Source organism: Semicossyphus pulcher, unplaced genomic scaffold (genome assembly GCF_022749685.1).
Source record: "Semicossyphus pulcher isolate SPU_LCO1_2020_fin unplaced genomic scaffold, fSemPul1.0.p SCAF_4, whole genome shotgun sequence".
In the NCBI taxonomy this organism is placed as follows: domain Eukaryota; kingdom Metazoa; phylum Chordata; class Actinopteri; order Labriformes; family Labridae; genus Semicossyphus; species Semicossyphus pulcher.
Genome location: NW_027211715.1, coordinates 32,348,008 through 32,374,352, shown reverse-complemented (window position 1 = coordinate 32,374,352; position 26,345 = coordinate 32,348,008). Strand labels below are relative to the sequence as shown.

The window sequence follows — 26,345 nt, the reverse complement described above, 5'->3', positions numbered from 1 at the left end:
GAGGGACCGTCAGCATCTGTCATCAGCTTTGTTGTCAATGACAACACACTTCTCATCAGCAGTGTGAGACAGATCTGACCTCTTTTATCTGAACTCTTTATATTCTTTAGAAGAAGTGAACAGTTTAACATGATCTGAACAGCTAACACTCACCCGTGTGATCTTCTCGGTCCCTGTGAGGCCGTGTTTCTCGAAGTGGTCAGCCAGGTTCAGGAAGGTGCGTCTCTCCAGATATTGGCAGTTACTGAGGATGATGAGAAGGCGCTGCTCCTGCAAACACAGAACACATGTTTGTCCCTCATACCTGAGGAGCACTCTCATAGACATGATGCATTCCTAGCCCCTTTCATTTACCATTACCACCACATGCCTTCATTTAAACATTTGGGCGTGGCTGTGGCTCAGTGGTAGAGTCGGTCGTCTTTCAATCGGAAGGTCGGAGGTTTGATCCCCAGCTCCGTCAGGCTACATGTCGAAGTGTCCTTGGGCAAGACACTGAACCCCAAATTGCTCCCGGTGGCATAGCCAACAGGTATGAATGTGATATTTGATTGACAGTTGGGCACTTTACGTAGCAGCCTCTGCCATCAGTGTGTGAATGGGTGAATGTGATATGTAGTGTAAAAGCAGCTTTGAGTGGTCGCAAAGACTAGAAAAGCGCTATATAAGTACAGTCCATTTACCATTTACCATTTAAACCTTCCTCTAACTTGTCTGTGAAGGTTCTCAGTCATCCAGGTCATCCTAAGCTTCATCCAAAAGGTTGGTGAAAGTTCTTGAAGACGTTTCACCTCTCACCCGAAAGGCTTAGACTTACTCTAACTTTACCATAGGTCTGACCTGAACCCAAAGGTCATTGTCCTACCTATCGAAAACACACTGTCTGCATTTTACATAAATCATAAAAAAACGTTTCCATCGGTGCAGACATGCAAACTTGATTTTAATCTTTTCTCACTTTCCAAAACAACCAAATTTTCCAAACCTGCTTTCTCTAAAATATCTTCATTTCTTTAATTGTCCTTTTTCCACATACGCCCTCACTTGACATTATAGTCATTCTGAGAAATGTACACACCTGAGAAAATGAATTCACTTCTATTTTTGCATGTTCATAACAGACCTAAATGTCCTCATCTTGCAATAACGTCTCACATAGCAAAACATAAACAAAACACAGCTGAGATAGCTCTGAAGAAGCTGCTTGCTTTGCTTTTGTGTTCTTATTTCACTAAAATCCGCTTTGCAAATGAGTCCCACTTTATAAAACGCTCTCCCTTTCCTATTTGTGTATATTCTCATAATGCATTTTCTTTCTAAATATTTCTTCACCTCCTAAAAAGTCCCTATTTCATATACAGCTCCAGAAAAAAAGAAGAGACCACTCTGAATGTTCCTTAAATTCCTCTCTCTACATGTCATGGTCAGCCCAATCGAGATGTGAACCCCATTAAAACCTCCTGAATGTGATCAAGAGGAAGATCGAACAGAGCCGAGCTGCTCCCCCAACAGCTCTGTGACAGACTGGTGGAGAGCATGCAGAGAGGCATGAAAGCTGCAACTAAAAAACAGGTTATTCCACCAAATATTAATCTCTTAAAACATGAGTGTTCTGTTGTTTCAACATGAACATTAACTTGTTTTCTTTGCATTATTGGAGCTCTGAAAAACACCTGCCAACCAGCCGTCATTTTCTGCTAATAAAAGACCTGAATAAGAATATTTGACTTGGAAGAAGTGAGAAGTGTTGTAAACAATAAAACTAAAGTTAATTTTACACAAACACAAACATATAAATAGAAGAACCAGAGAAAAACTTTAAATCATTTTTTTTCTGGAGCTGTATATCCGAACTTTTACATTTCTCTTATTCTTTGCTTTTCAACACTTCACTTCCTATGACATCCTAAAGTTCACTTCTAACTGAAACATCCAAACTTTGCAAAAGTTTCCTCACAATTATACAATATCCATGTTTACGTGAACACTTTTTAAAATTCCCTCACTTTTCAAAAATGTCTTCAGTTCCTAAAATCTCCTCTCTCCTTCAAAATGCCCTCAGTTTGTCACATTTCTTCACTTGACTAAAATACTCTAAGAAAAAATGTTTCACATTCCAAAATGTTTTGATTTATTCTCCTAAAATCTAAGCAGATCTTCCAAAGGTGTCACCACTTTTTAAAACTGTTGGACTCAAATTGCCTCTCACAAACAGGACGGTAAACTTCCAAAACACATTAATGCATTCAACTGAACAAGACTGCAGTCTTACAGAAGATCAGAGACTGGAGCCGGCTGCTGTATACTCATATAAGTACGTCTATTAATACCAGCCAAGTCGTGTGTTTGTTTGTATTTGCCAAACTTGAGAGTAAATCATGAGCGACACCAGCCTTAACTCTGGTCAGCTGCACTCATTCTTGTCTGGCTGCCTAACGCTGCTTCGCATATTCTGGCTGGGGAAACCCCGTCAGCGCCTTGCTCCACTTCCCTTTACCAGAAGCTCTCTACGCCCTGCTCTTCCTCCTCCTCGTCCTCCTCTTCCTCCTCCCCTGCGCTTAACCTCCTTCACTAGCATCTCAAACAAGTTACAGGAAATGAGGACGTATCTGCTTCTTGTCCACAACCAGGAAACAGCCTGATAACATTTGGTGGTTTGAATGAGTGACACACGTGTTTGTGTGGTTGTGTAAAGGAGAGAGCCCACGCTCTGGTGACGCTGGCAGTGGCCAGATGTGGGACTTCAGGTGTATTAACCCCAAACAGTTTCAAGGAAACAAAAAAAAAGAAGAATTCACACTCACAGATGTTGGACTGAAACCCTCCTGAACACCAGGAAACCGATCAGGAGAGGACAGGTCCACTGACATGTTGCTGCACAAAAGAGAGATATTACCAAAGTGTATAGAGTATTCAGGGTGAAGCATGCTTCAATCAAACACTAAAATACTTACTGTGATGCATCAATGTCTCGATCTGTTTTAGTGCTCAGCTGCTCCAAGCAGTTAATGAAAACCTGAGGTGAACACATCGATACACAAGTCAGGCATAATGTTACTACGTTTCTCCTTTGTTATTCCACATCTACATTAGTTTACATAACCAAACGTGTACGTCTGATGTGTGGGTGAAATGGCACGAATTCAATCTCGACGGCAATCCGTGTCAGACTGAATCATGTCCATTTAGTAAAGGGATGTAAATAGAAAAAGAAAAGCCAGCAGAGACACGTCAACAACCCAAAATGCTGTCTCCAGCCGTAGAGCTGGCAATTCTACCCATCAGAAAATAGGAGGAGGTGTGTGGACATGTTGTGGCCAGAGAAAACAAAACAGTGTGGCGTGCTGATTCTGCAAAGTATAAAAACGTTTTTAGCAGAAGTCATTACATGTCCGCTGTTTTGGCTGTTAGAGGATCAAAGATTTCATTCTGTTTCTCATGTAGGAGAAGAAGTTACATTAAAATTGTTAAATGAGTTTGAGATGTTTTTATACTGCTTTGCATGCTTTCGGTTAGTTGTTCAAATCTTACCCTCATGATGCCCACGCTGAGCTCTGCCGCCTGGTCCTGGACCTGGTCCAGCTGCAGCACCTGAGGAAGCGACAGTGAAACACAACATCAGAAAAGCTATGATCCTATTAAAATCACATGTGTTTTATGTTCATATTGCTCTGAGGAGTTATGTATCTGTGCTCCTCTTTTCCTCTTTTCAATTGTCCAACTGAGGATGAAGTAAGTTTATCAATTCATCCTGAAAAAGAGCAGCATTCTGAATGTTCTCTTTGTGTAAGCACCATCTAATACAATTGCTTTAAGTTACAAGATTGGTTTGGTCAATTATGAGAGAATTATTTAAAGAGGGGTATTATGCTGTTTCACATTTTAAGACATAAATACATAATGCTACAGTGTTGATGTCCAGACTAAACGTGGGTGAAGTTTCAAATCTGTAGGTGAAAGTATGTTGGAGTAATCCCCAGGCTCCTCAGCTCAGTCTGCGGGCTGCTGTGAACGCCAGGTTTCACACAGTTTTTTCTACACGCTGCACTTTGTGACATCACAGCAGGCTTCAGAGAGCTGGCCAATCAGAGGAAAGTAGGCTTGTAGGGAGGGGTTTCTTAAAGGGACAGAGCTGACTGAGTTGTTTCAGGCAGAGGCTGTATGAGGAGGGTTTTTTTAACTGTAGATGATGCTAAGCTACTCCACAGGTATCGCAGAGTGAAGCTTGAAATTAGCACAATACCCCTCCTTTAAGATCATCATATGAAAAACTTCTGCTGCTCTAGTCGCTGTATTTGCATGGATTATTGCACGTGAACATCTCACATTGATTTCTCCTGGTTTGATCTCCAGCGGCTCTTTGAGTGACTGCAGCATCTGGATCATGCACTGTTCAAACTGTGAAGGCTACAGGTGTGAGAGAGAGAAACATTAACAGATTATTAAAACTGGCACCTGGAAATATCCTGTAATTTTTAGCAGCATCATACAGGGTCAGCACGCAACCTCAGCAGGGATGTAAACTAATTAAAGGTGAGTTAAGGTAAACAAAGCTGGACTAAATTGACATTGTATTGTATTTATAATGATTCGAGGGAATTCTCCTCTAAAGAGAAAACATACAAATATCAGTAAAGCCAGTTTCTTTGTTGCTCTTGGGTCTAACTACGCTGACAACCAGAAAGTTAAAAAATGGTAATTCAAAGTGCCAAACTGGTACCGATGTGTATCTTTTTTTACGGATGTGTATCTTTGAGCCTGCATGTGACGTGTGAGTGACCATTTGCTGATGTCTATCATTTGACATTATATGCTGCTTGACACAAAACCACATCCTTACCAGGCTAGTGATCCCTTCATTATCTACGACCCAGTCTTCCTTCTCGGCGAGCCTCTTGACATCTAAGAGTGTTAAGAAACAACCATGAAGAAAAAGTGCAAAACTTTCTACTTTTCACAGACAAAAAAAAAGGTTCCTAACAAATGAAAATGCGAACAGAAATGATGGTTTTTGAAGGAAAACCACAACAAAATATATAATCGTATTTCTATCAAGACCACAATTTGATGTGAGTACGGGGAAAGTTAGGTAGTAGTAAGTAAAACCAGTCCCTCTTCTCAAAATGACCATGCTTACCACAAGTGAAACTGAGCATGTTTGGTTTTAGTCTCATTACATTTTCTTCTTTACTACCCTGGAAGCTGTGTGATGTGGAAGGTGTTAAAGTAATTTGGCGCCAAAAAAAATCAATGGATGGGCAGATATTTGTCTTTACTGATCGTGTTGGGTTTGCATAAAAACATGGCGTCTTCAGTTTGGAGTTTTTACAGTGGTACTATTCCATAAGACATGCAAGTTGTATAAAGTATGCACCCTATACTCTGATACTCTGAATGTCTACTGTTAACATACTATGCTCTTTTTGCCATGTCTGCATGAATACACAAGAAACCCATGTAAGTGTAATATGTGCACCAATGGCTGCCAATCAAAGAAGGACACAGCCAATTAAACTTGACAAGAAAGAGCTTAATGTGTTTCTAATGAGTTTATATTTAATCTTATTGACACAACAGTTAGTTCCGACCAAGCAATCTGATTGGACAAGAGGCATTCTGAGTGCTGATATAGAGAACAACATCACTGGGACTTTTATCACTCCGCCTCAGCCACATTTTCTGAATACTGTTCTAATGTCTTTTTGAATCACGTTGGTGAAGTTTATTAAGTTTTAAAAATTGTATACATATTTTAATTTAATTATTTTTCGGAGCCTCTCCTTCCTCCTGAAACAAACAAGCTGTTTTGCCATTCAAAGGTCAGACCTTAGCCACGATTGGCTGACAGTGTTTGGAGTGACCGCATAGCCACCCCACGTGTGCGATCCCTGTGGGGGAGTCGCCGCATGGGATCGCACATGGCTGCTCTAGGATCAGTTATTCTGCCCTATATGTTCGAGCCAGAATCACCAGGAGGTATCAGAATGGTTAATTGAAATCATGACAACGACTTGACCACAAGTCTGAGGTGAATGACGGTGAATGATGATTGGTCGATTTCAGCGAAAGCAAGGTTCTACGTAGAAACCTGCAGCTGTTCTGAACGGCCCGTTTCAGAGACCTTTTTAAAAAAGTCATTCTGGAAAAATACAGAATTATGCCAAACATCATGCAGAGTTCAAACTGGACCTGGACTGGGAGCATTTTAAACTCAAACTGACACAGTTTTGAAGAGGGCTCAGTCTTGTAATCATGTATGATTTTGTGCTCCCTGTTTTACATTAAGCTTTATTGTAGGAGTGTATTTTGTATCCTGTATTGTTATATCTGTCTTATTGCTGATGAGTCTGTTTTGTATTGTCTCAGTATTGTCTCTGTTCATGTATTTTAAAGGCCTATCTTGGGACGGGCATTGCAAATTAGCCAAGGCTATAAATGCTGTAGTGTGTGGCATCAGTTTACTTGCTTCATACTTGTCCCTTTACAAATAAACATTAAATAAAATAAGTGTGAAACCCATGCAAAATATGACAATATGCATTTAGAAGATATGACCCCTTTAAAGCAGACTGTATGTCTACAATAATCAAGCGGGTACCTCTGACTCACACAACGGACTCTTATTTCACTGGTTGATGACAAATAAAAACAAACAGATAAATGTACAAGACACAATGTAGCTGATCTGTGGTAACCATAGACACAGAGTGCAGGAGAAAGTTTGGGTTGCTTGGCAACAGAAGTTTAGTTTCAGTTAAGTTGGTGGAGCAATGTCGATCAGACTTTTCTGTTGAAGCCTTTTTTTCTGTTGTTAAGGCAACCACTGAATCATTAGCTGTCATTAACCTAACCGTTATTTTGTAGACTGACAGATCTGTTCCCATTTATTTTGGCTAGCTAAAATACTTAACTTTGTGTTCAATAGATTAGTTATATCTGCATTGAGAAAGACAGGCGGAGGGCACTTGCTCTGGCTTTGATAAGGGTGAGAGGCTGTTCCCAAATACATTAAACACAGGGAAACAGAAACTCAACGGTAAACTCAATGTCATTACCCCCGCCTCTCCATTCATCCAATTGGATGTTGCGAAAAACAATGACGCCGGGTGCTTTTCTTCTTTGAGTTGAAGTTGAAGGAGCGGAAAAACGCGAGGCTATTAGCAACGCAAAAGCAGCGTGCAAAAAGCTTCCCTCCCACTGAAAACAACTGCAAAAAAGCCGCCCCCAGCTGCTTTACTGCACTCTGTCTGATCGGGATCTAGATCCCAACTTAGACTGATGCAATCACCTCTCCATTTGTGTAACACTTTGCTGATATTAACAGATGTTCATTGTCCAAGTCTTTGGGATCAGAGGAGGTGCAGAAGTCTAGTTTTCTTGCACACCATTAACATTAACATGCTGGAAGTTACTTTTTCTCTCATGACTAATGCTGCAATTATTTTGACACATTAGTAATGTGGATCAGTTTTACAGAAACGAAGATGACATCCTCAAATGCCTTGACTTGTTCACAACTCAAAGATAGTCAGCGTTTGTTAAAGAAGCTACAATCAGAGTATTTTTGTTTTCCCACAAAAACATTCTCATACATACAAATCTCACACTTACTGGAATATCGAAATAGCTGCCGATTACTTTAATAGTTGACAACTTATCGATTAATGCTCACCTTCTGTAGTGTGCAGTAGAGTCACCATTAGGCAGTGAACTCTCAAATCCAGCAGCAGATCCTGGATCACCTGCAGCAAATCATTTGGGATCTCCAGAGCAGACAGAGCATCGTGACAACCTCTGGACGAGAGACAAGAGAGGAAGCAGAGAAAAAGAGAGAGAGAGGTTGTTAGATTGTATTCTTGCATATAACCTTGTCAGCACTGCATGAAATCAGCAAAGCACAAGTTCAAATAATGAGTGTGAGAACCTGACGGTGTGTATGATTTGTGTGAGCCAGATTCCAGTGAGCTCCGTCTTGTTCTCCCAGCCTCCGTAGAGATTTTGCTCCCCCTGTGGCAGGGTGGTGGGGAGGAGAGCCCCACGCACCAGCTTCACCAGGCGATTGGTCATCTCCTCGATCATTTTCTGTGAAACACAAAACAAACATACAAACAAATCTTTACTGCAGATAGCATTTATTCTAAAAACAACCGTGGCCACTCAGAGTCTCAAAATAGGGTTTCTGTGTAAACAGTCTCCATGATGCATACTTTAAAGTCATTCTGTCTCTGTCGGGCATTCTTCTTGGATTTTTCCACCTGCCCGGATTTCTCTCCAGTCTGCAGGAAAAAAACAAATCAGGAAACAGTCAGGTTTAATAATCTACTGACTAAAACACGTCATCCAGCTTCTCTTTAAGTTTGTCTTTGCTCGTTTTTTGCCTTCATTGCACAGTTTTCAGTTTAGAGGCAGACAAAGCAACTCAAGTTCCTCTTCCAGTTTCAGAGTAAGAAAGTGCATTAATAAGATATGAGAGCCTCTGGATCAATCACTTTCAATTAAATCCCCACCACTAGACCAGATGTTGTGGTTTGTCATTTTTAAATTTCTACCAACACTGGCAAACATCTTTAGGAGCTTTTTAACATCAGCAGTTTGCTCGAAAGCGTATTGCATTCACGAGGCTCTCACTTGCACACACTAAGGTTGCTGCTCCTGCTCAGCCTGACCGACAACTATACCATTTATATTACTAAAAGATATAAGTATCTCCCAGTGTCTCCAACCCAAACCAAAATGAAACAGGATTCAACTCAACAGGCCGGACAGCTTGCTTTCATTAAATCGATCTTCGTGTACTGACAGGTAATCACAGGATTCTGAGGTATATCGTTAAGATATATAAGAACAGGGCCGATTTTATCTCAAGTGAAAAGTGCAACACACTTCTGTAATTTTGTTTTTTTGAAGGATGTTCTGTTTAAAATAGTTTAATGGTGTCATCGTATCGGGCCCCTAAAAGGCAAACTCAAATAAATGAATCATTCAAATAAGTTTTTATTCTTGCCCGTCTTTTTATTACAATGGGATTTATAATTGTAAAGTTGAAGAGCCACTCCACCCAAAATCCAAGTCTCCATCTGTTACCAGTCTTTATTGGGAATTATTTCATTTACAGTGTGTTAGAAGATGATCCAGAGTGACCTGGATACTGAAAGTGAGCTGCTGTTTGGGGTGGGGGTTCTTGTTCAGGAGAGCAAACTGTGAATGATTTAGAGAAGGTGATCCCCTTCGAAGAGCATTTTATCCTTAGAACACAAAACTTTCTCTGGTATTTACCTCACTAAAAAGACTCCCATTAACATAAGAGATCCAGAGCTTCCAGAAGTTGGGCAGCTGACCGATCACCACATCTGACAGCTTCTCCACAAACTGCACCTGCTGCGGGGTTTCAAAGCGCCAGGCTGGAGCAAATACACACACACTTTATTAAACAGACCGAAAGATTGATTATCTCTGCTGTACAGGAAAGTGATGGGGGAGTGTGATTTAAAGAATCACATATAGAACAATATATTATCTCTGCTGTACAGGAAAGTGATGGGGGAGTGTGATTCAAAGAATCACATATAGAACAATATATTTAACTTCCAGACCCCCCCCTGTGCCTGTACTTTTACTGATGTACGCAGACACACTGCAGTTTCCCTATGCATGACTCTGATACATTGTGATTCCCGTAAGCACTGTCAATTTCAAAAAGTGTTACACATAAACAAACAATATCACAGCCACAAGTGTGGCTCACACAGGGAAGCCCCTCCTAAGCACCGTGTGCGTGGGTGTGTTGTGATATGATTGTGGCGCTCACTGCTAGGTCTTGGTGTGCGGAGGCTGCCCCCTCTCTTCAGAGACGCGGTGTGGCTGAGCCTGCCGAGGGCCGACGGACGGGTATCCCCCTCCAGACCGGAGGCTCCGACACCTCCTGACAGACATGGAGAAAGGGGGAGAAAAGGGAAGGAGGGGCCATAGATGAGAAATGAACTCGGAGGAAAAAGAAACACATACTTCAGATATCAAATAATCAAATAAGCCATTTTCATAATTCCACATTCCTCAATAAGCTCAGCGGGCTTTCACACCAAACAATCCTCCCTCGCCCCTCTCGGCCTTTCTTTATTTGTGTTCTGATCCGTCTCTGCCGTGGCCCACAGCTGAGAGAATGTCCCGTTGTTTCCAGGGTGAGGAAACAGAGCTGTGGGCTTTGTGAGCACCGGGGTGAAGTGGGTTTACGTCGGCCACTCTGGGCTCAGTTACGTGTGATCCTCAAGAGAAAAAGCAAAACCACTAGATGGCAACAGGGAGCTTTGCAGCAGCAACGAATGAGACAATGCCTCTGCAACCACACACTCCTATCTCGGCTGGTGAGATAAGTTTACTGCTACAAATCTATGAGATAACTTAAGGATAACAGAGGAATAGGTGAAAGTTGACAAAGAGGACTGAAAGCGAAACTCTGCAGCTCTGAAAGGGGATCAAACTTACAACAATGAAAATGAAACTTAAAAAAATGAGTCCGTGCAACGCTGCAAAACGCCTACGTGTAGTTTGTCTAAAAGAGGTAAATGGATGGCCACATTTCCAAAACATGTGTCTGACACACACAGAGAAAAGTGTACGAGTGAGTCACCGACTGAATGTAGAGTGTAAGCAAGCATTGAGAAATCCCCAAGCAAAAGGAACACATGCGGTTGAGCTGGCCAGTCAGTCCAGTCTCAAAAATGTAAGGAAATTCTCAATTGAGTCAGATTATATGTAAACACACGAAGCTTTCTCACATAACACTTACACGCACGCACAAAACACTGACACACAACACTTCTGAGTCTGTTTTCCTCTTTTTCACAGGGATGAGAGCTGCTGTTGATCCAGGTGTCAGCTGTCCTCAGAATGCACAAGAAGTGTGCATGAGACAGTGTAGGTGCGAGTGAGCATATGTGCTGCTTAATGCTATTCTTTCTGCTGCTGTGTTGTTTCACGGCGAGAGTTTGAAGGTTAAAATATAGGAACCGCTGTGTGTGTGTGTGTGTGTGTGTACGTGTGTGTGTGTGTGTGTGTTGAAGACAGTCAGACAATGTGTGTCACCTCTGCTCACTTCCTCATCGGGGTCTGGAGCTTCTCCGCAGCTCGGATGAGTTCCTGTTCCCCAAGAGGCCGCTGACCCCGACCACACACACGCCTGCTTTCTCTCCAAACACACACATACACCTTACGGACTCCTGTTTAAATGTTACCACACAGGGTGTAACAAAATATTGACACACTTGAGTATTACGGTATGATCTTTTATGACACTGTGTCAATTCTAAATAACATAATTCATGTTTTTTTATAGCTCACATGCAAAGAATTTCTTTATTTTTCTTGTTATGTTAATGCTGTTCTCACACTTCACAAAAAAGTTGTGATAGTATGTTTGATGTTTCAGGGACTGTGATAAATGCAAATGCAGAGCCCACTGTTTTTGAGTTTTATTTAGGGCGCTCCTTTCATATCTAGTTTCATGTGTAATCTCGTGTGTGTTTGATGGTGGGTAAAGTATGTTGTACTGTTTCAATGTCTTCTCACGATTTTATTATTTAGCTTCCCTGCCCAGAGACTACGGCCAGAAAATACATGAAAACATTTCTCTTTGAAGGTTAATGTACTTTGTGCATTGTCCCTGCTCAAATAAAGAAACATAACAAAAGTTCCAGCTTCAAAATATATTTCAATATATTGAATTATGATCGCTACATCGTGATATGAATCGTCTCAGAATATTCCTGCTATTACAATATTTCTCTATCTCTATTCCTCTGATGTGACGTAGTCTTCGAATAATATTTTTATCATCGTTACTGCTTTAAGTGCCTTTCCTAGGTCGACCTGTCTTATCGCTTTTATTGTTTTTATTTGCATTTATTCTTGTTGACTTTTTGCGTTGGCATTGTGTTCTTGCCTCTTGTTGAATTTTACCCAGAAAGAAAGAATTTTTTTTCTTAGGATTTTCAAATATTTTATGTCCTAACAGACACTAAAGTTGCTTCCTGTAGCAAAACACTGGCCGCCATGTTTCATAGTAAAATATGATTTTTGTTGTTGTTTGTTTTTGAAGCATTAACAGCCAGCATGACGCACCACCAAGAGTTAAAGTGGACATATTTGAGCTCTGCAATAAATTTTCTATTATTCTAATGTTTTTTTGACTCGCGTTGGTGAAGTTTGTTTCGTTTAAAAATGTTTATACATATTTTTAATTAATTATTTTTCGGAGCCTCTCCTTCCTCCTGAAACCAACAAGCAGTTTTGCCACTCAAAGGTCAGAGCTTAGCCACGATTGGCTGACAGTGTTCGGAGTGACTGCGTAGCGGCCGCACTGCACTGTCACTCCAAAGTTGTAGAAAACATGGCTGCTCTAGGATCGGTTATTCGGCCTTATATGAGCCAGAATCACCAGGAGGTATCAGAGTGGTAAGTGGAAATCTTGACTACAAGCTTGTGTAAGAAGGCAGCTTGAGGTGAATAACGGTGAATGACGATTTCAGCGAAAGCAAGGTTCTACGTAGAAACCTGAAGCTGTTCTGAACGGCCCGTTTCAGAGGCGACCTTTTTAAACATGTAATTCTGGAAAAACACAGAATTATGCAGTTTTCACTTTTTCACTGTGAACAATAAACACACAAACATGTGAAACACATGAAAATATGAGAATATCCATTCAGAAGATATGAAACCTTTAAGACCAAAATGTGGATCAAGTGAAAACGAGCTTCAGAAAGCTTCCAGACAAGTTTTAAAGTACCAGCTGTTACTCTGTTAACTATATTTTTAAGACTTTACATTTAGCTTGTTCTTTGTGCCCTTTGGTTTATTTTGTTTTAACCAGCTTCTCCAAACTGTGTGAAGATTATTAGTGTCAGTTTTTTGTCACACCCGTGATTTTTGTTATTGAAAAACACAGCAGTAAGGATGAACTGTTGTTTTCTTTTGTATCACTCCTGTTTAAGTTAATTTATTTCATTTAGGATGAGTAAGTATTTAAAAAGGAGATAGTTTCTTTTGTTATTGTTTTGACCTTGAGTTATTTGCTGACGTTCTTGTGAGTATTGCATTTGTGTTTGATTGTAATCATTTATCTTTACTAATTGAAAATGTAGTTTCCGCCTGTGGTTCGGGGACCTGTAAGGAAGCATGTTGTGTACATCTATACTGCGCACGTACCGCCCTAGACGGGTGCGTAACAATAAACCATCCCGCACTGATACACACGCAAACTCAAGATTAAAATGCTGAAATAAAGTGTAATAATTAACACGTTTCTCCTCGAGCGATACTGACTCAGCCTGAAATCACACCCGCATGTTTCCCAGACAAATGTTCGCTGACAAACCTATTTTCCTACGCACAAAATTTCCTGCTAATTATATTGATATTGGCAGAAGAAGCGCTGCTCAGGAAGTAAAGAGTACTGCACTTTATAATTGAATCGGGCAGAGTCAGATTGCAGCGCTGGGGCACGATGGGAGTGTTTAGACATACGGAAGCAACTTACGCTGCTTTGCTTCCTCACAAGAAACTCCGGCTTCAGGCTTTTTGTTCCAGCACAGATGGATGGGTCTATTTCACGCTTAGGGCAATTTACAGGATAATTAATGGAATCATAACACACCGAAACGGCCTCTGGCCTCATATTTTGGAGTGAGAAACACAAGAGACAGAGAAAATGACATCAGTTACTGCAGACACGGCTGGTCCATCACAGAGGAATAATCCCTGCCACGTGTGACGCTGACAATAGCATAAAAGATGAATTATAAACACGCTGAGCTGGTAGATGTGATATAAGGAGGAAGAGGAGGCCGCAAGCAGAGGGGCAGGCTGTGAGGTACCAGTAAGGGGGATTCTGGCAATTTGAGAGGAGGGGTAATGGTGGGAGGGAGGGGGGAGGAAGAGTGGGGTCAGGGGAATGTAGTGGATGTGGTTTTGTGATGGTGGCTGTTCAAGGGTGGAGGGATGTTACAAGAGGCACGGGTTTCAAACTTTGGCGAGAGGTGAGCTGCAAAGAGCGGGGATGGTAAATAGCTACCAGGTGTGTGTGTGTGTCTGTGAGGAAGAGGTGGGGATAGCGGGGCTCTCTGTTAAGCGTGACAGCAGAGGGGACAGGAGACAGCTGGCTGCGGCAACAACAGTAGAAATCTGTATGTGGGTATGCTTGTGCACCAGAAAGCATAGGTTGTTTTTTTTGAACACTTGAGCGTACCTTGTGGACTTTCTGACTCGTGGTCATGCTGTTTGGATGAAGACATCGTTGTGTTTGTTTAGCGGCACCCAAACCAAGCCCCCAGGAACAACACTGACCATTCCAGAAAAACATTACAGCCCACAGTCAGACTCGTAGGTCACATTACAACCACTCGCCCCCCCGAAAAAGACTATTTCCCAAAATGAGATGCAAAAAAGTTGCTTTTGTAATTAAATATTTAGAAATAAAATGCCCCATTTTTTTGATCTTTCAGACCGATAAATATTAAGACTTTCTGAGACCACATATCAAACATCAGCCTCTCATGAGCACGCTCTGTGCGGCAGAAAAGGGAAAGCCATAAGCCGTGAGCAGGACGGTCATATGGGTCAGTTTGAGAGACACTGACAAATCCTCTGTTGTGTGTTGTATATATGAGGCGCAGTAAATGTGTTTATGGCGTGTCAGCCGTGTTGTACATTGAATATTGTTTGGATCTAATGTTTCTATTAAGTCATGCGGTTGTATTTCATGTCTCACATTGTTATATTTAAAGGGGCCATGTCTTTTAAACGGATATTCTCATATTTTCATGGGTTTCACATGTTTGGGCGTTCATTGTTCACAGTGAAAAAGTGAAAACTGCATAATTCCGTGTTTTAACAGAATGACATTTTTAAAATGCCGCCTCTGAAATGAGCCGTTTGTGGAACCTTGCTTTCGCTTAAGGCGACCAATCGTCATTCACCGTCACTCACCTCAGGCTGCCTTCTTGCACGAGCTTGTAGTCAAGTCGTTGTCAAGATTTCAACTTACCACTCTGATACCTCCTGGAGATTCTGGCTCGTACATATAAGGCCGAATAACCAATCTTAGAGCAGCCATGTTTTCTACAACTTTGGAGCGACATGTGGAGGAGGGCCTACACAGTCACTCCAAACACTGTCAGCCAATCGTGGCTAAGCTCTGACCTTTGAGTGGCAAAACAGCTTGTTTGTTTCAGGAGGAAGGAGAGGCTCCGAAAACTAATTAATTAAAAATATGTATACAATCTTTTATAAAAAAACAAACTTTACCAACGTGCTTTACAAACACATTAGAATAATAGAACTGATTGCAGAGCTAAAATATTAAGTACCTGTTAAAGTACACTTGTTTCAGTGAATTCTTGCAAACTAGCAATAGTTGCATTGCACATGATTCGCATGGCATTTCAGATTCACCCCCTGCCACATGTTGCTCTGCTGAGGAATGCATGTGTGGACTGAAAAGGGGCCATCCCTGACATGATGATCAAGATGATATTTAACTGTGGCGAGGCAGGGAGCAAACCGCCCCCCAGATCCATCAAGCCTGAGCCCCGGAAACCACTGTTACCCTTAGCATTAGACATGTTTATGTTCCAGCTGCACTATGTGAGGCAGCCACCCACTCACAATGTATTTGTATGGGTGTCTTTGTGCAAGTAGGAGTGTAGGAGTGTGTGTGTGTTTGGCGAATCGCTGTTCTTCCTGAGCGGACGGTTTCACATTCACATTTTTCTGCCGGCTGATTTAACAGAGGAACAGCTTAATTGGGGTTAATTGTTCCAATCCATCTGTGAAGCTGTGTGTGAGTGAGAAAGAGACGTTGTATGTGTGCGTGTGCAGTAACACGTCAAGTCCCAGAAACCCAAATCCAAAGCCAATGCTGCCTCACTTTCATCTTATTCATACGTTCATGAAAAAATAAACACGCGGGCCTCGAGGAGAGCAGGCGGGGGAGGGCGGTGACGGAGACGGGAATGCAGGCGAAGAGCTGGTACGACAGGGAGGCAGCTGGGCTCCTCTCTCCCCTCAGCAGCATTCAGAATCACATGACATCCACAAGCCGCGTAATAGGACAGCGCTAAATAGAAGCTTTTTACTTCATGTGTAGATTTCTTCAACATGTGCGTGCTAATGTGAGTGAGTCACCTCTCTGGCCGTTGATGAACTCATCTCTGCAGTTTTGCATCAGTTGCAGGATCCACTTGTACTGAGCGTAGATGCACTGCCATGCTGGGTCGCCTGGAGCGTGCAGGTCAGACAGGTACCTACATGTGCACAAACACATGAGGAAATGTTTACATTTAGAGAAGAGAAAAACAGGGAAACACACCTATTCCAGTGAGGTGCTGGCTGCAGCTACAGCAGAATGAGAGTTATATAAAGAAACTTAGCAAACCTTTTCCTCTTTAGGATAAAGGCATTAAATTGCTTTGCAATGTATGTTGTTTTTATGTCCTACACTGTTCGTCAAAAATTGTTAATTTGTATTGTTTTTAAATTGGATGGATGTGTGTTTTTTAAATCTTCCTGCCCAGAGATGTAAATGACCTAAATAGCTACCTCTGGCCCAACAGTTGTGTTGTGCACTGCCCTCGTCAATAATCTAATAAACTCAGAAATCATCTAAAAAAACACATCATTTGTTTGGCTAGGCCATAAAGACAGCTTTATGATTATTTGCAAGATTTTAAGAAGTCTGTTTTTCCGAAAGACACCTCCATATATGTATAGTATAGTTTTCATTAGCACACAGGACGTGTGAAGCAGGTTTGAAATTGCTGAATATAAACTTCTACTGCGAATAACATTCAAACAGCTCCTTTGCTCATGAAACAATTCAGTGAGCCATTTTCTCTACAGTATTGAAGCATTTGCATTTATTATGTGTCCACATTCATTTGTTACAAGTTATTTTGAGGCTCTCCATTCGTCCACAGATATCTCTCTCTTTCAGCATCCGTATATACTTTGTTTATATAAAAGGAAAGTTAAAAATATAAAGTATAAAATGTGGATTTTGACATTCAATATTAGCAACAAAGTGAGGATTCCTTTAAAGCTACTACAGCGCACATATCTTTAATTTCATTCTTAGGTGCACTTGTTGGAGAGGACAGTTATTGTTTAACAATTTTTTGTTAGCGTCATTTTATTGTTATTTATTTTATTGTTGTCTTATTTGACTCCAAATAAGAACTTGCAAAACCGTCTTTAACTACAGTCTTTGTGTTTTATTGTTACATGGTTGTGCTTATTGTTGATTGAACACTTTGGTCAACTTTAGCTGCATTTAAATGTGTTTTAAATTAATTTGGATTGAAATGACAAAATGTCCCACTCTGTTCATAGCTTAGTTATGAAATAAATTTCGTAGCAAAAAAAGTGTTTGCTTTTGTTTTTCATACAAGAATCGAAACACTAAATTTAAATCAAAATAGCGACAGAAAAAACAAGGCATATTTTTACTTTGTGCTCATGGAGAGAACTTTAAAATCAAGAGTTTTTTTTATCTTCACAAACCCTTTACCCTCCTGTCCCTCTCTCTACCCGTAACCATCCCTCTCCCAGGAGTTTACTTTGTGGGCATCACTCAGAGACCTGTGGCCCGTCAGATGACTCACTCTCTGAGCTGTGGCCTGGCTCCCTCTACTGTCATCCTGAGAACCGACTGCTCAGTTGTTTCTCATTAGGTGGCATCTTTACAAAGTTTCAGCAGGCCTCATGGGCACAAAACACACACATGCACAGGCACACAGCTCCCACCGTCCACGGCAAGAGTAAACAGGAGCTGAGTGGGCGTTCAGAGCCGTGCTAATGCAGCAGGATGAAAGATGTTGCCGTGTGGTTGAGAACTGGTCTCTGTGATCCTGACAGGTCGGTCTTAACAACAATAAATCGGGAGAGACCACAAGTATGAAATGGACAGAAGAACGGAGGGGAAGAAAGAAGGAAAGAAAGGCAGCAGGCAGCGAATGGGGGAAAATAGAAACAGAGACAAAGAGAGCGGGACAACAAAAAGCTGACATGAACGTTGAATGTTCAGAGAAAAGTGAGAGGCAGAGAAGAAAGTGGAAGGAGGATGAAGTTCTGGTAAACGATGACACAGGCAGACATCAAAGAAACCAAAGGGGTGTAATGAGTGTATGAGATATGTCATGACTTAAAGTTCAGACACACAGACTGTTTGCAATGTGTAGAGCGTGTATGACATGTTTAAGGACTTCTTCAAAACCAAATTAAAGAGTTTGCGTAAAAACCACAAGATGACAACACGGTGGAAGAGAGTACGAAAAAAACAAAGAGACCTGATGTATCTCTTCTGGTCGTGCAGCGTCGACGGGGTCTGCAGCAGTTTTTCCAGTAAGAGACTCCTCAGCGCCGCGATCCTCGTCTCGACCTCAGCGTACACTACAGCAGAGTATCAGGAAAACTCATTTATCCACAATTAAAATATTCAAAGCAGTGATTTTGTTATAAATGTCATTAATGTGTTTAGTTAGAAACGTAAAAAGGAAAAAAGAATTGTTTACCTTTTTTGAAAACAGGGACCTCAGTGTTGCCAAAGAGAGACTTGGCTTTCTCATAGTCATTGATCACCACATCGTAATCACCCTGAGAGAGAAAAGGTAGTCCATGATGCAATCATATTAATCAATCATTACACACTCTCTAATTGAGCCTCTTAAACTACACCCTCTGGACAACAGCCATCCCACTGTGCCGTTAAACAAACAGGACACTCTGCACCTCTACGCAGCGCAGGACGGTCGCAGTGTCCACACAGACGACATTTCAGCTGCAGCACTTCTGCTGAGCTGCTGCTTTCTATCTTTTTACGCTGAGCTTGCTGTTGATAATGGCTATAAGTAATAAAATGTTAGATTTTGTTTCAATCTAATTTTAAAATAAAAAAAAACCCTTAGACAGAAATTTGAAACAGATGAAGACAGTTTTGAGATTTTCATGACTGTTGACATATTCCAAAGATATAGACATCAAATCTGTAGTCAAAGGTGTAATAATGCTGATATAATGTCAATTATCAAAAGATCATTTTTACAGAGAAAAACAGAGCGAGGCACGTGGAAAAAAAAAAGGCCTATTCTCTAGAACAGTGGTTCTCAACTGGTCTGGCCTCAGGACCCACCACCACCTTCTTAGTGACAAATCGTGACCCAGATTTGAGATGTTTTCAACCACACAGAAAAATGGGGCAGTTTGGACCTGAGACCGAACGTGTCATCACAGTATGTCAACTTCACAAAACACAACAGTATAATAGTCAAGCAAAATGGTGGCAGTGCATGAGGGGAGTATATTGCCTCTACAGAAAGATGCTAAAAACTGCAACATAAATGCAACTGCTGTCGGGCTCATCAAGTTTCAAGAATGTAAATTAATCAACTGCTGCACGCACATCTGAGGAAACCCAGGTCCTTCAAAATAAAAGCGCAGCATCGACTTTTTACCACTTTTTTTTTCAAGCACTCCTCTCCTCCCCACCAGTTGAGAACCACCGCTCTAGATAATGCGGCACAGCATTGTGGGAAAAGATGCCTCAACATTGCAGCTGGGACAACCTGCAGCAGCACAGGACAGCCGCACTGTCGTACTGTCCACAGTGGAGTTTGCTTTTGATGATGGCTATACAGTAAATAATCAAATTTCAGATTTTGTTCAATATAATTTTATATTTCAAATTAAGCTTTGAATTAAGGTAAGAATTTGACATATTCTTCAGATATAGACATTGAAGAAAGGTGTAAAAACATTTGTACACTGTCACTATGACTCATTTACACTGTCTTTTTTGCAGGAACCGTGGGATCCGCGGGATGTGGAGAAAATAGGCAAAACCCCTTTTGTCTAGATGACGTGGAATGGCAGCTGTGGACCTTATGAGCTATGAATTCCTTGTCCATGATTGTTTAATTGTTCGCTTGTAACACGAAAAGGATGTGTGTCATATCTATAATAAGATTTTTAAGTATTTCCTGATGATAATCGAGATATTATCAAGCATCATAATTATTTTGACCAGATTAATTGTGACATTTTCATATAGCCCCCTGCCTACACGACAGACACTGCTACTTTTGCTCTGCTGGGTTTTATAATGACGGGAACATTAAGCAACAGGACTGAATATTCTCTCTCTGTTTCCATATCGCAGAAGACAACATCTTGTTCTGACAGCTAAATCAAGTCAAGATTAATTCAGAGAATAAAAACAGCCTTATATCACCGGTCCTGAACACTATGGAAGGGGAAGTTCAGACTGTAACAGATGTTCACGTCCTCCATCACTCAGACAGCTGAATAATCAGATATCACTACAGTACACACAGAGCAGGACTTAAATGACAGCAATACAAATGTGCTGTTTCAAGGCAAAGGGAAGCTGCATGTGTTAGTTCTTAACAGCTGGTGTCTTTTTTTGTGTTTTTTGACACACAGTTTGTGTCTGCAGAAAGTACCTTTTGAATATTGCGTTCAATGTTGAGTGGCAGGTTGAAAAGAAACTTGAAACGTTGCAGGACGTTGAGTGCATTGCGTGTGGAGTCAGCTTTGTCTTTCCGCCCCAAGACCTCCTGGAAAAGAGTATCTGCAGTATCGCTCGCTCCTACGAGAAACACAGAGCGAGAGAGAGAGAGAGAGAGAGAGCGAGAGAGGAAGAGGCAAGAGAAAATGAGAAGTTGGGATACTGTAAAAATAAATGTTGATACCACATTTCCCTTTTAATGTCGGCCTCTGGTTTTCTTTCAGCTCTGTGCGCTCTCTGACACAGCAGAGCCCGAGCTGCTAAGGAGAAAGTGACAGCTATCTGTTAGTCAGACGGCTCAGAGGAACCTTTGCACGACTTGCCGGCTTCGTGGGTGGCCTCGGATGTGCCGTCAGATAGAAAAAAAAATCTTCTAATCAAAACAAAACCCCTCCCCCCGAAACAAATCCCAGAAGGAAGAACAGCATGGGACCGAACAGAGGAATATTTCACATTTTTTCACTCCCCAGTCTGAGTTGTCATGAAACGAACTGTGAACTGTGATTGGCTGATTGGTGCATAGTGTGTCTGACGCATGGATCTTTGGCGGTGAACGGTGGCCAGGCCCCACTGGGGTATGAGCCCGCAAGTGTGGGCTGTGGGGATGAAAGCTATGTCCGGCCGTGGGGTTTATTTACTCTAGAGTCCGGGAATAGGACCTGCCTATTGACCCTCCATTAGAGGAGGCATATTATCATGTGTGAGATGAGAGGGTGGGAACACTGGATGTGCTGAAGAGCTGCTGGTAAAGAAGGGGAAATGTACAGAGGTGACTAAACATACACATTATGTGTTTGGTCAGAGCATCTTCCTGTATTATCTTTTGCCTTGTCAGTTTCATGTGAACTTGTTTGACTCAGTACAAGAACGTACTGTAACAAGAACAAGTCAAAGTCTACAATGTCACATCAATGTTAAATTAAGTTAATGAAAATAATGACGAAAAATGTTCGGCAACTATCTTTTTTCTGTGACGAAGACGAGACGTTGGCGCTCCAAAAATAGATCGTTGATAGTAAAAACTGATGACAGGTGTGTTTTTTTTTCGTTAGCGAGACGAGGAGGGACTAAAATGTTAGCGGTGGCTGTCAGTGACTCAAAATGCTTAATTTCCCCCAATGTGCGTTTAATCTGTCTGTCAAAATACAAGCAATTCATTCCTGTAACTGGGTAACCCGGTTGGAGGTTACAGGTATGACAATGGTTGTTGTGAACTTTCTCTGTTAACCCAGGCTTTCTGCTTCAGGCTCCGAGCGCGCTCACAGAACAAAAGATCGTCTGTCTGCTTCAGTCAGACTGTTTAAATGAGAAATGATTATGAAAAGAAATCTTTAGATGTGGTGTCTTCATTGTTCTTTTACTGTTTTGATGATCTGCTGAAATTAAAGTGATATACTTTCTCAAGAGGGAAAACGTAATGACTAAAAACTTTTTATTGACTAAAACTGGACTAAAATGTGACTAAAACTAAAAAGCATTTTCGTCTGAAGACTAAGACTCAATCTAAAATAGCTGCCAAAATGAACACCGTGTCACAGCTACAATATGAGAAAAGCGACTTCAAAATAAATAAAACACAATTTAAATGGTTAACATATTTTATGATTTGAGCATTGAACTAAATTATCTCAACTTAAAGTCAATTTATTGGCGTTATAAACTGGAGAAATACTAATGAGAGAGATCATGGCCTCTCACTGACATGTAAAATCCTCTTTTAACCAAGAACAGGTGTTTATATTTTAAAGTCCTTGTCTCTATTATTTTATTTAGTCTATATTTCAGCAGGGAGGACCCACTGAGACAGAGGTCTCTTTCTAGGAGTGCCCTGCAGCAATACAAGTAAAAACAGAACAACATATACACATATAACCACAGCTAAAAATAGTTATAAACACATATTCATACTTTCAACCCATGCCCCTTTCAATATTTTCACATTTTAAAACAGTTGCAATTACCTTCCTTGGTGGCTCAGACACTAGCTCTTTAAAGAGCTCACATTTTAAGACATATAAAAAGCTCTGCTTGAAATAATAAATTGTGTCCGATGTTTTCATCTGCAAAATACGTTTAATGACCCTGTAAAACTCCTCCCAATGCGTCTCCTCCTCCTCCCTCATTGCAAATTCCAGATTCTGCATAGGCCCCGCCCACTATGCACATTTAAAAACAAAACACGTCTCTGCCGTCGTTTAGTGGCAACTTGTTGAAACTTAGCTAGCTTGAAATGTAGTAATTATTAGTCGTGACGTTAATAGTCAGAAGTGAGTTTGCAAACATTACGACAGTTACAGCTGGCTCGCACATCGCTGAAGTGGTTGCCATAGGTTACACATAATGATATGCATAGCGTCACCCCGTCCAATAACGGGATTGGCTCCTTAGGTTTGTGACGTCTCAAACCTGCCCATATGTCTTGTAGCACATGAAAAACACCACATGGAGGGTTAAACACTGGTCTTCCCCCACTCTGTCCTATACCTCGGTATTTTTAAAGAGACCCAATTTTGATTAATGATTGTCTCTTAGTCTTCTATTCTTTTGTTAGTGATTCATCGTATTAAGCTGGATGTAGCACTATCGCCAATATTTCACAGTAAGAAGTACATTCTATTGGCTTTCAATACAATAAAAAACTTTGGGCCTTGATGTATGGAGAGGATATATATTTGGGGGGGATGACACTTTGTGTTAATTGTAAAGGTGCTTACTGTTGAGGATGTTTTCCAGTCGTTGGGTCATTGATCCCTCCACTCTCTCTGTGCCATCAGACTCCAGCCTCTGGTGGATCGCTGTAACACAAACGTTTGTATTTATTTGTATGATAAAAACCTCTGAGGGACAAAATACAGTGAATTCGACTGAAACACGAAATCAGAGAAATAATAAATGTTGGAGCGGAAAGCGGTCTGCTCCGCTGTAGAGGAACCAACATGCAATCCCCCGAGACGGGAACATTTTCAATTTCAGGAACTGAAGGTAAAACAATAAACAGGCCCTACCCCAGTGGTTGATGGGAGATAACCTCGCGGATCTACGCCCACTGATGCTGCTACTGACCCCCCTCCCCTTGTGCCTGTTCCCACGCAACAGGACCTGACCTTGTTCCAGTGGTGACTGTACTGGATCAATTCACCTCAGCAAAGCCATTAGCAGCACAGCTTTGTGGTCTTGGGACATTTGGAGTCCTCTGACCTGGAGTTAACGTGAATCTAAAATGTTTCAACTCTGAAAAACAACATTTGGGAGAAGCAGAGCCTGAGGTCAGGAGAGGCGGGACCAACTCTCTGATGGCTTGTATCCATCAGTTAGCATGTAGCGCTTTACGCGGGAGAGGGAGTTTGAAAGGGGGTGAGAGAGGGGAGAAAACATAGAGAGAGAAAAAGAGGCAGAGCGAGCGGTGTGGCTGCCCCAGTGAATAAATAAATGGTGTGCAGTAGTGGGCAGCTGGGTGCTGAGAGCTGCACTGTGGGTTTATTGACAGAGTGGAGGAGAGTTGGAGAAGGCTTAGGAGACCTTCTCATACATACTTGTGGAGCGATTCAAATATGCAACAAGCAGACATCTCAAGAATGAAAGAAAGAGACAGAAAAAAGGAAAAGAATAATGCTCCTCATGTTTCTCTTCTCTTTGCTGGCCTCCTTCTTCTCCTAAAGCTGTTCCAGTGTAATATAATAAAACTCATAGTGATAAACTGTTTTTATAAAGCACCTTTATGGGGGGTAGTTCAAGGTGCTTTATAATAAATATAAGAAACAGAAGAATAAAGGAAAAAAGGCAAAGGGAATGACTGCAGTAAAACAAAGCAATCAAATGAAAAGCAAAGAGCAAGAACAGGAATATTCTAGGAATAATTCGATATGTAAATAAGTGAGGACAAAATCTATTGAAACAATAAAATAAGTAAAAGATATGAGTTCAACAATGGAGGGATGAAGTTAGGGTTTAATAGCTGTTTGAAACTTATTCGTGAGGCCGTTTGTATTTTAAAAATTGTCTGCAGAGGATCTAAAAGGCCACGAATGATTACAAAACAAAGACTTAGTCGTGTTGGTGGTTCCAAACCATTAAGAGCTCTTTAAAAAACCAGCTCTTAAAGACACTGGGAGCGAGTACAAGTTGGTTAAAACTGGGGTGTTCTGCTCTCTCGTTCTTGGTCTAGTGTACTTATACTGGCTGTTAGCAGAGGTTGGAGACAGCAGAGGGAGCGGGAGGCAAAGTGAAGGGGGAGAGCTCTGTAAATAAATATGTGGGTCCACTCTGACAGACAGAAGCCTCAAGGCAGAGACCGAGGTATTCCTGAAGCACGCTGTTCAAACATGCCATTGCCTAATCAGCTCGGACGTCGCCGGCCCTTTCGTGGACCTCTCGCTGCTCAGCGAGCGGCAGAAAACAAGGAGAAAGCAGGTTGGGACAAAGGCACGTAGACGTGGGAGTGTATACGGGAGAGAACAGGATTGATAGAGCTGAACACACAGGAAGACACACACGCTGCAGGTCTGCTTCACGTCTCCACACTCCCCCCCCCCGCCCTGCTACCAGCTGTGTGTCCTCTGCATCTGTCACACACTGAAGTGCTCCTGACGTCACGGCTAACCTAAACATCAGGTCAGAGTCCGGATAACGCACGAAGCCAGGACCTGAGGAAGAGCTGCAGCTCCTGCTTCACTTCCTGGAACCGTCGAGGGAAAAAAAGAAATGAATAAGAATAAAAATACAGCGTCCCTGGATTCTAAAGCTGGAAGATGTTTTGACTCCTGTCGGGGCTGGGGGCTCGGGGAATAGGCCCTGGGAATCTGGCATTTTTGGAACACGGTAGCCGTTCCGTTTCCTGCATCACTGGGAGACTTCCTCTTCACACAACAATGAAAAACCTCAAATTTCAACATTTTAGTAGAAACAACCCTGGACTCCCTGACAGTCTGTCAGTCCAGTCAATCAGCCGGAGCGGCTCGGCCTCAGAAGCCGGGTTCTATTTGTCACCGAGGCTCCATGAAAACAGTCACAATCCTCCAAAAACCTTCCATTTCTTTCACCAGTCTGTGGTGGTTCACACGGACTGTTTACAGGACCACTTGTTTTCTCACTGCACAAAAATTCCCTTCTGCAAACACGCTAAATATTATATCAAACAAAATGTCGGCCAATTGGGTAAGCACAAATGAGTTGATGAGATTTCTGGAAAGTGGCAGAAAAAAACAGGTCACTACTAAACACACCATCTGGGTTTAAAAGGAGTATAAACACTGTGATATAAGCCATGACACTGCACATTCGACACAGAGGTGCTTCAGACAACATTATTTGATTACACGCCCGTTTGGACCGTTTGGATATGAATCGTCTTGATTTGGGGCATTAAATTTAGAAGCTTTTATCAGCTGACAGTGACATGCATTTGAACACTTAAAGTTATACAAAAAGATATTTGCTTTACATTGTCAACTGTTTGTAATTTGGGAATTTAACTTTTCCGCCTGATTTTAATTGCGATACCTTATTTAGCGATATATATTGATACAGATTTTCAATCCAACACCGAATTCCCCAGATTTTAAATCTGTATACCAGCTATCATTTTTATGTACATTAAAGATAAAATCTCAAAGATTTCCATTAAAATAAAAGTCTGTTAAGTCACTATCTGACGCTGAATGAGGTAACACAATGGTGATTGAGCCGATGGCCCACTGATGAATTACTGATGATTACAGACCGGCTGTCTGTGGCGCCGCCGAGTTAGTGACGCGTTTTCCATCAGCCAGCAGTG

General features: G+C 41.5%; 1 protein-coding gene across 1 annotated transcript in view; it reads right to left on the bottom strand.

The window, feature by feature from the left end:
* The window catches only part of exoc2 (exocyst complex component 2), a 55,108-nt gene that overhangs the window by 6,038 nt on the left and 22,725 nt on the right, over positions 1 to 26,345 (bottom strand). Inside the window, exons 7-22 of the mRNA XM_069679849.1 lie at positions 23,287 to 23,367; positions 20,508 to 20,653; positions 18,561 to 18,642; positions 18,336 to 18,438; positions 16,177 to 16,295; positions 9,809 to 9,922; positions 9,277 to 9,401; positions 8,208 to 8,276; positions 7,925 to 8,082; positions 7,673 to 7,794; positions 4,841 to 4,902; positions 4,327 to 4,407; positions 3,532 to 3,591; positions 2,955 to 3,016; positions 2,805 to 2,874; positions 154 to 270 (exon numbers count right to left, since the gene is read on the bottom strand). Coding sequence (XP_069535950.1) covers positions 154 to 270; positions 2,805 to 2,874; positions 2,955 to 3,016; positions 3,532 to 3,591; positions 4,327 to 4,407; positions 4,841 to 4,902; positions 7,673 to 7,794; positions 7,925 to 8,082; positions 8,208 to 8,276; positions 9,277 to 9,401; positions 9,809 to 9,922; positions 16,177 to 16,295; positions 18,336 to 18,438; positions 18,561 to 18,642; positions 20,508 to 20,653; positions 23,287 to 23,367 — 1,571 coding nt within the window. The remainder of the gene's footprint in view (positions 1 to 153; positions 271 to 2,804; positions 2,875 to 2,954; positions 3,017 to 3,531; positions 3,592 to 4,326; positions 4,408 to 4,840; positions 4,903 to 7,672; positions 7,795 to 7,924; positions 8,083 to 8,207; positions 8,277 to 9,276; positions 9,402 to 9,808; positions 9,923 to 16,176; positions 16,296 to 18,335; positions 18,439 to 18,560; positions 18,643 to 20,507; positions 20,654 to 23,286; positions 23,368 to 26,345) is intronic.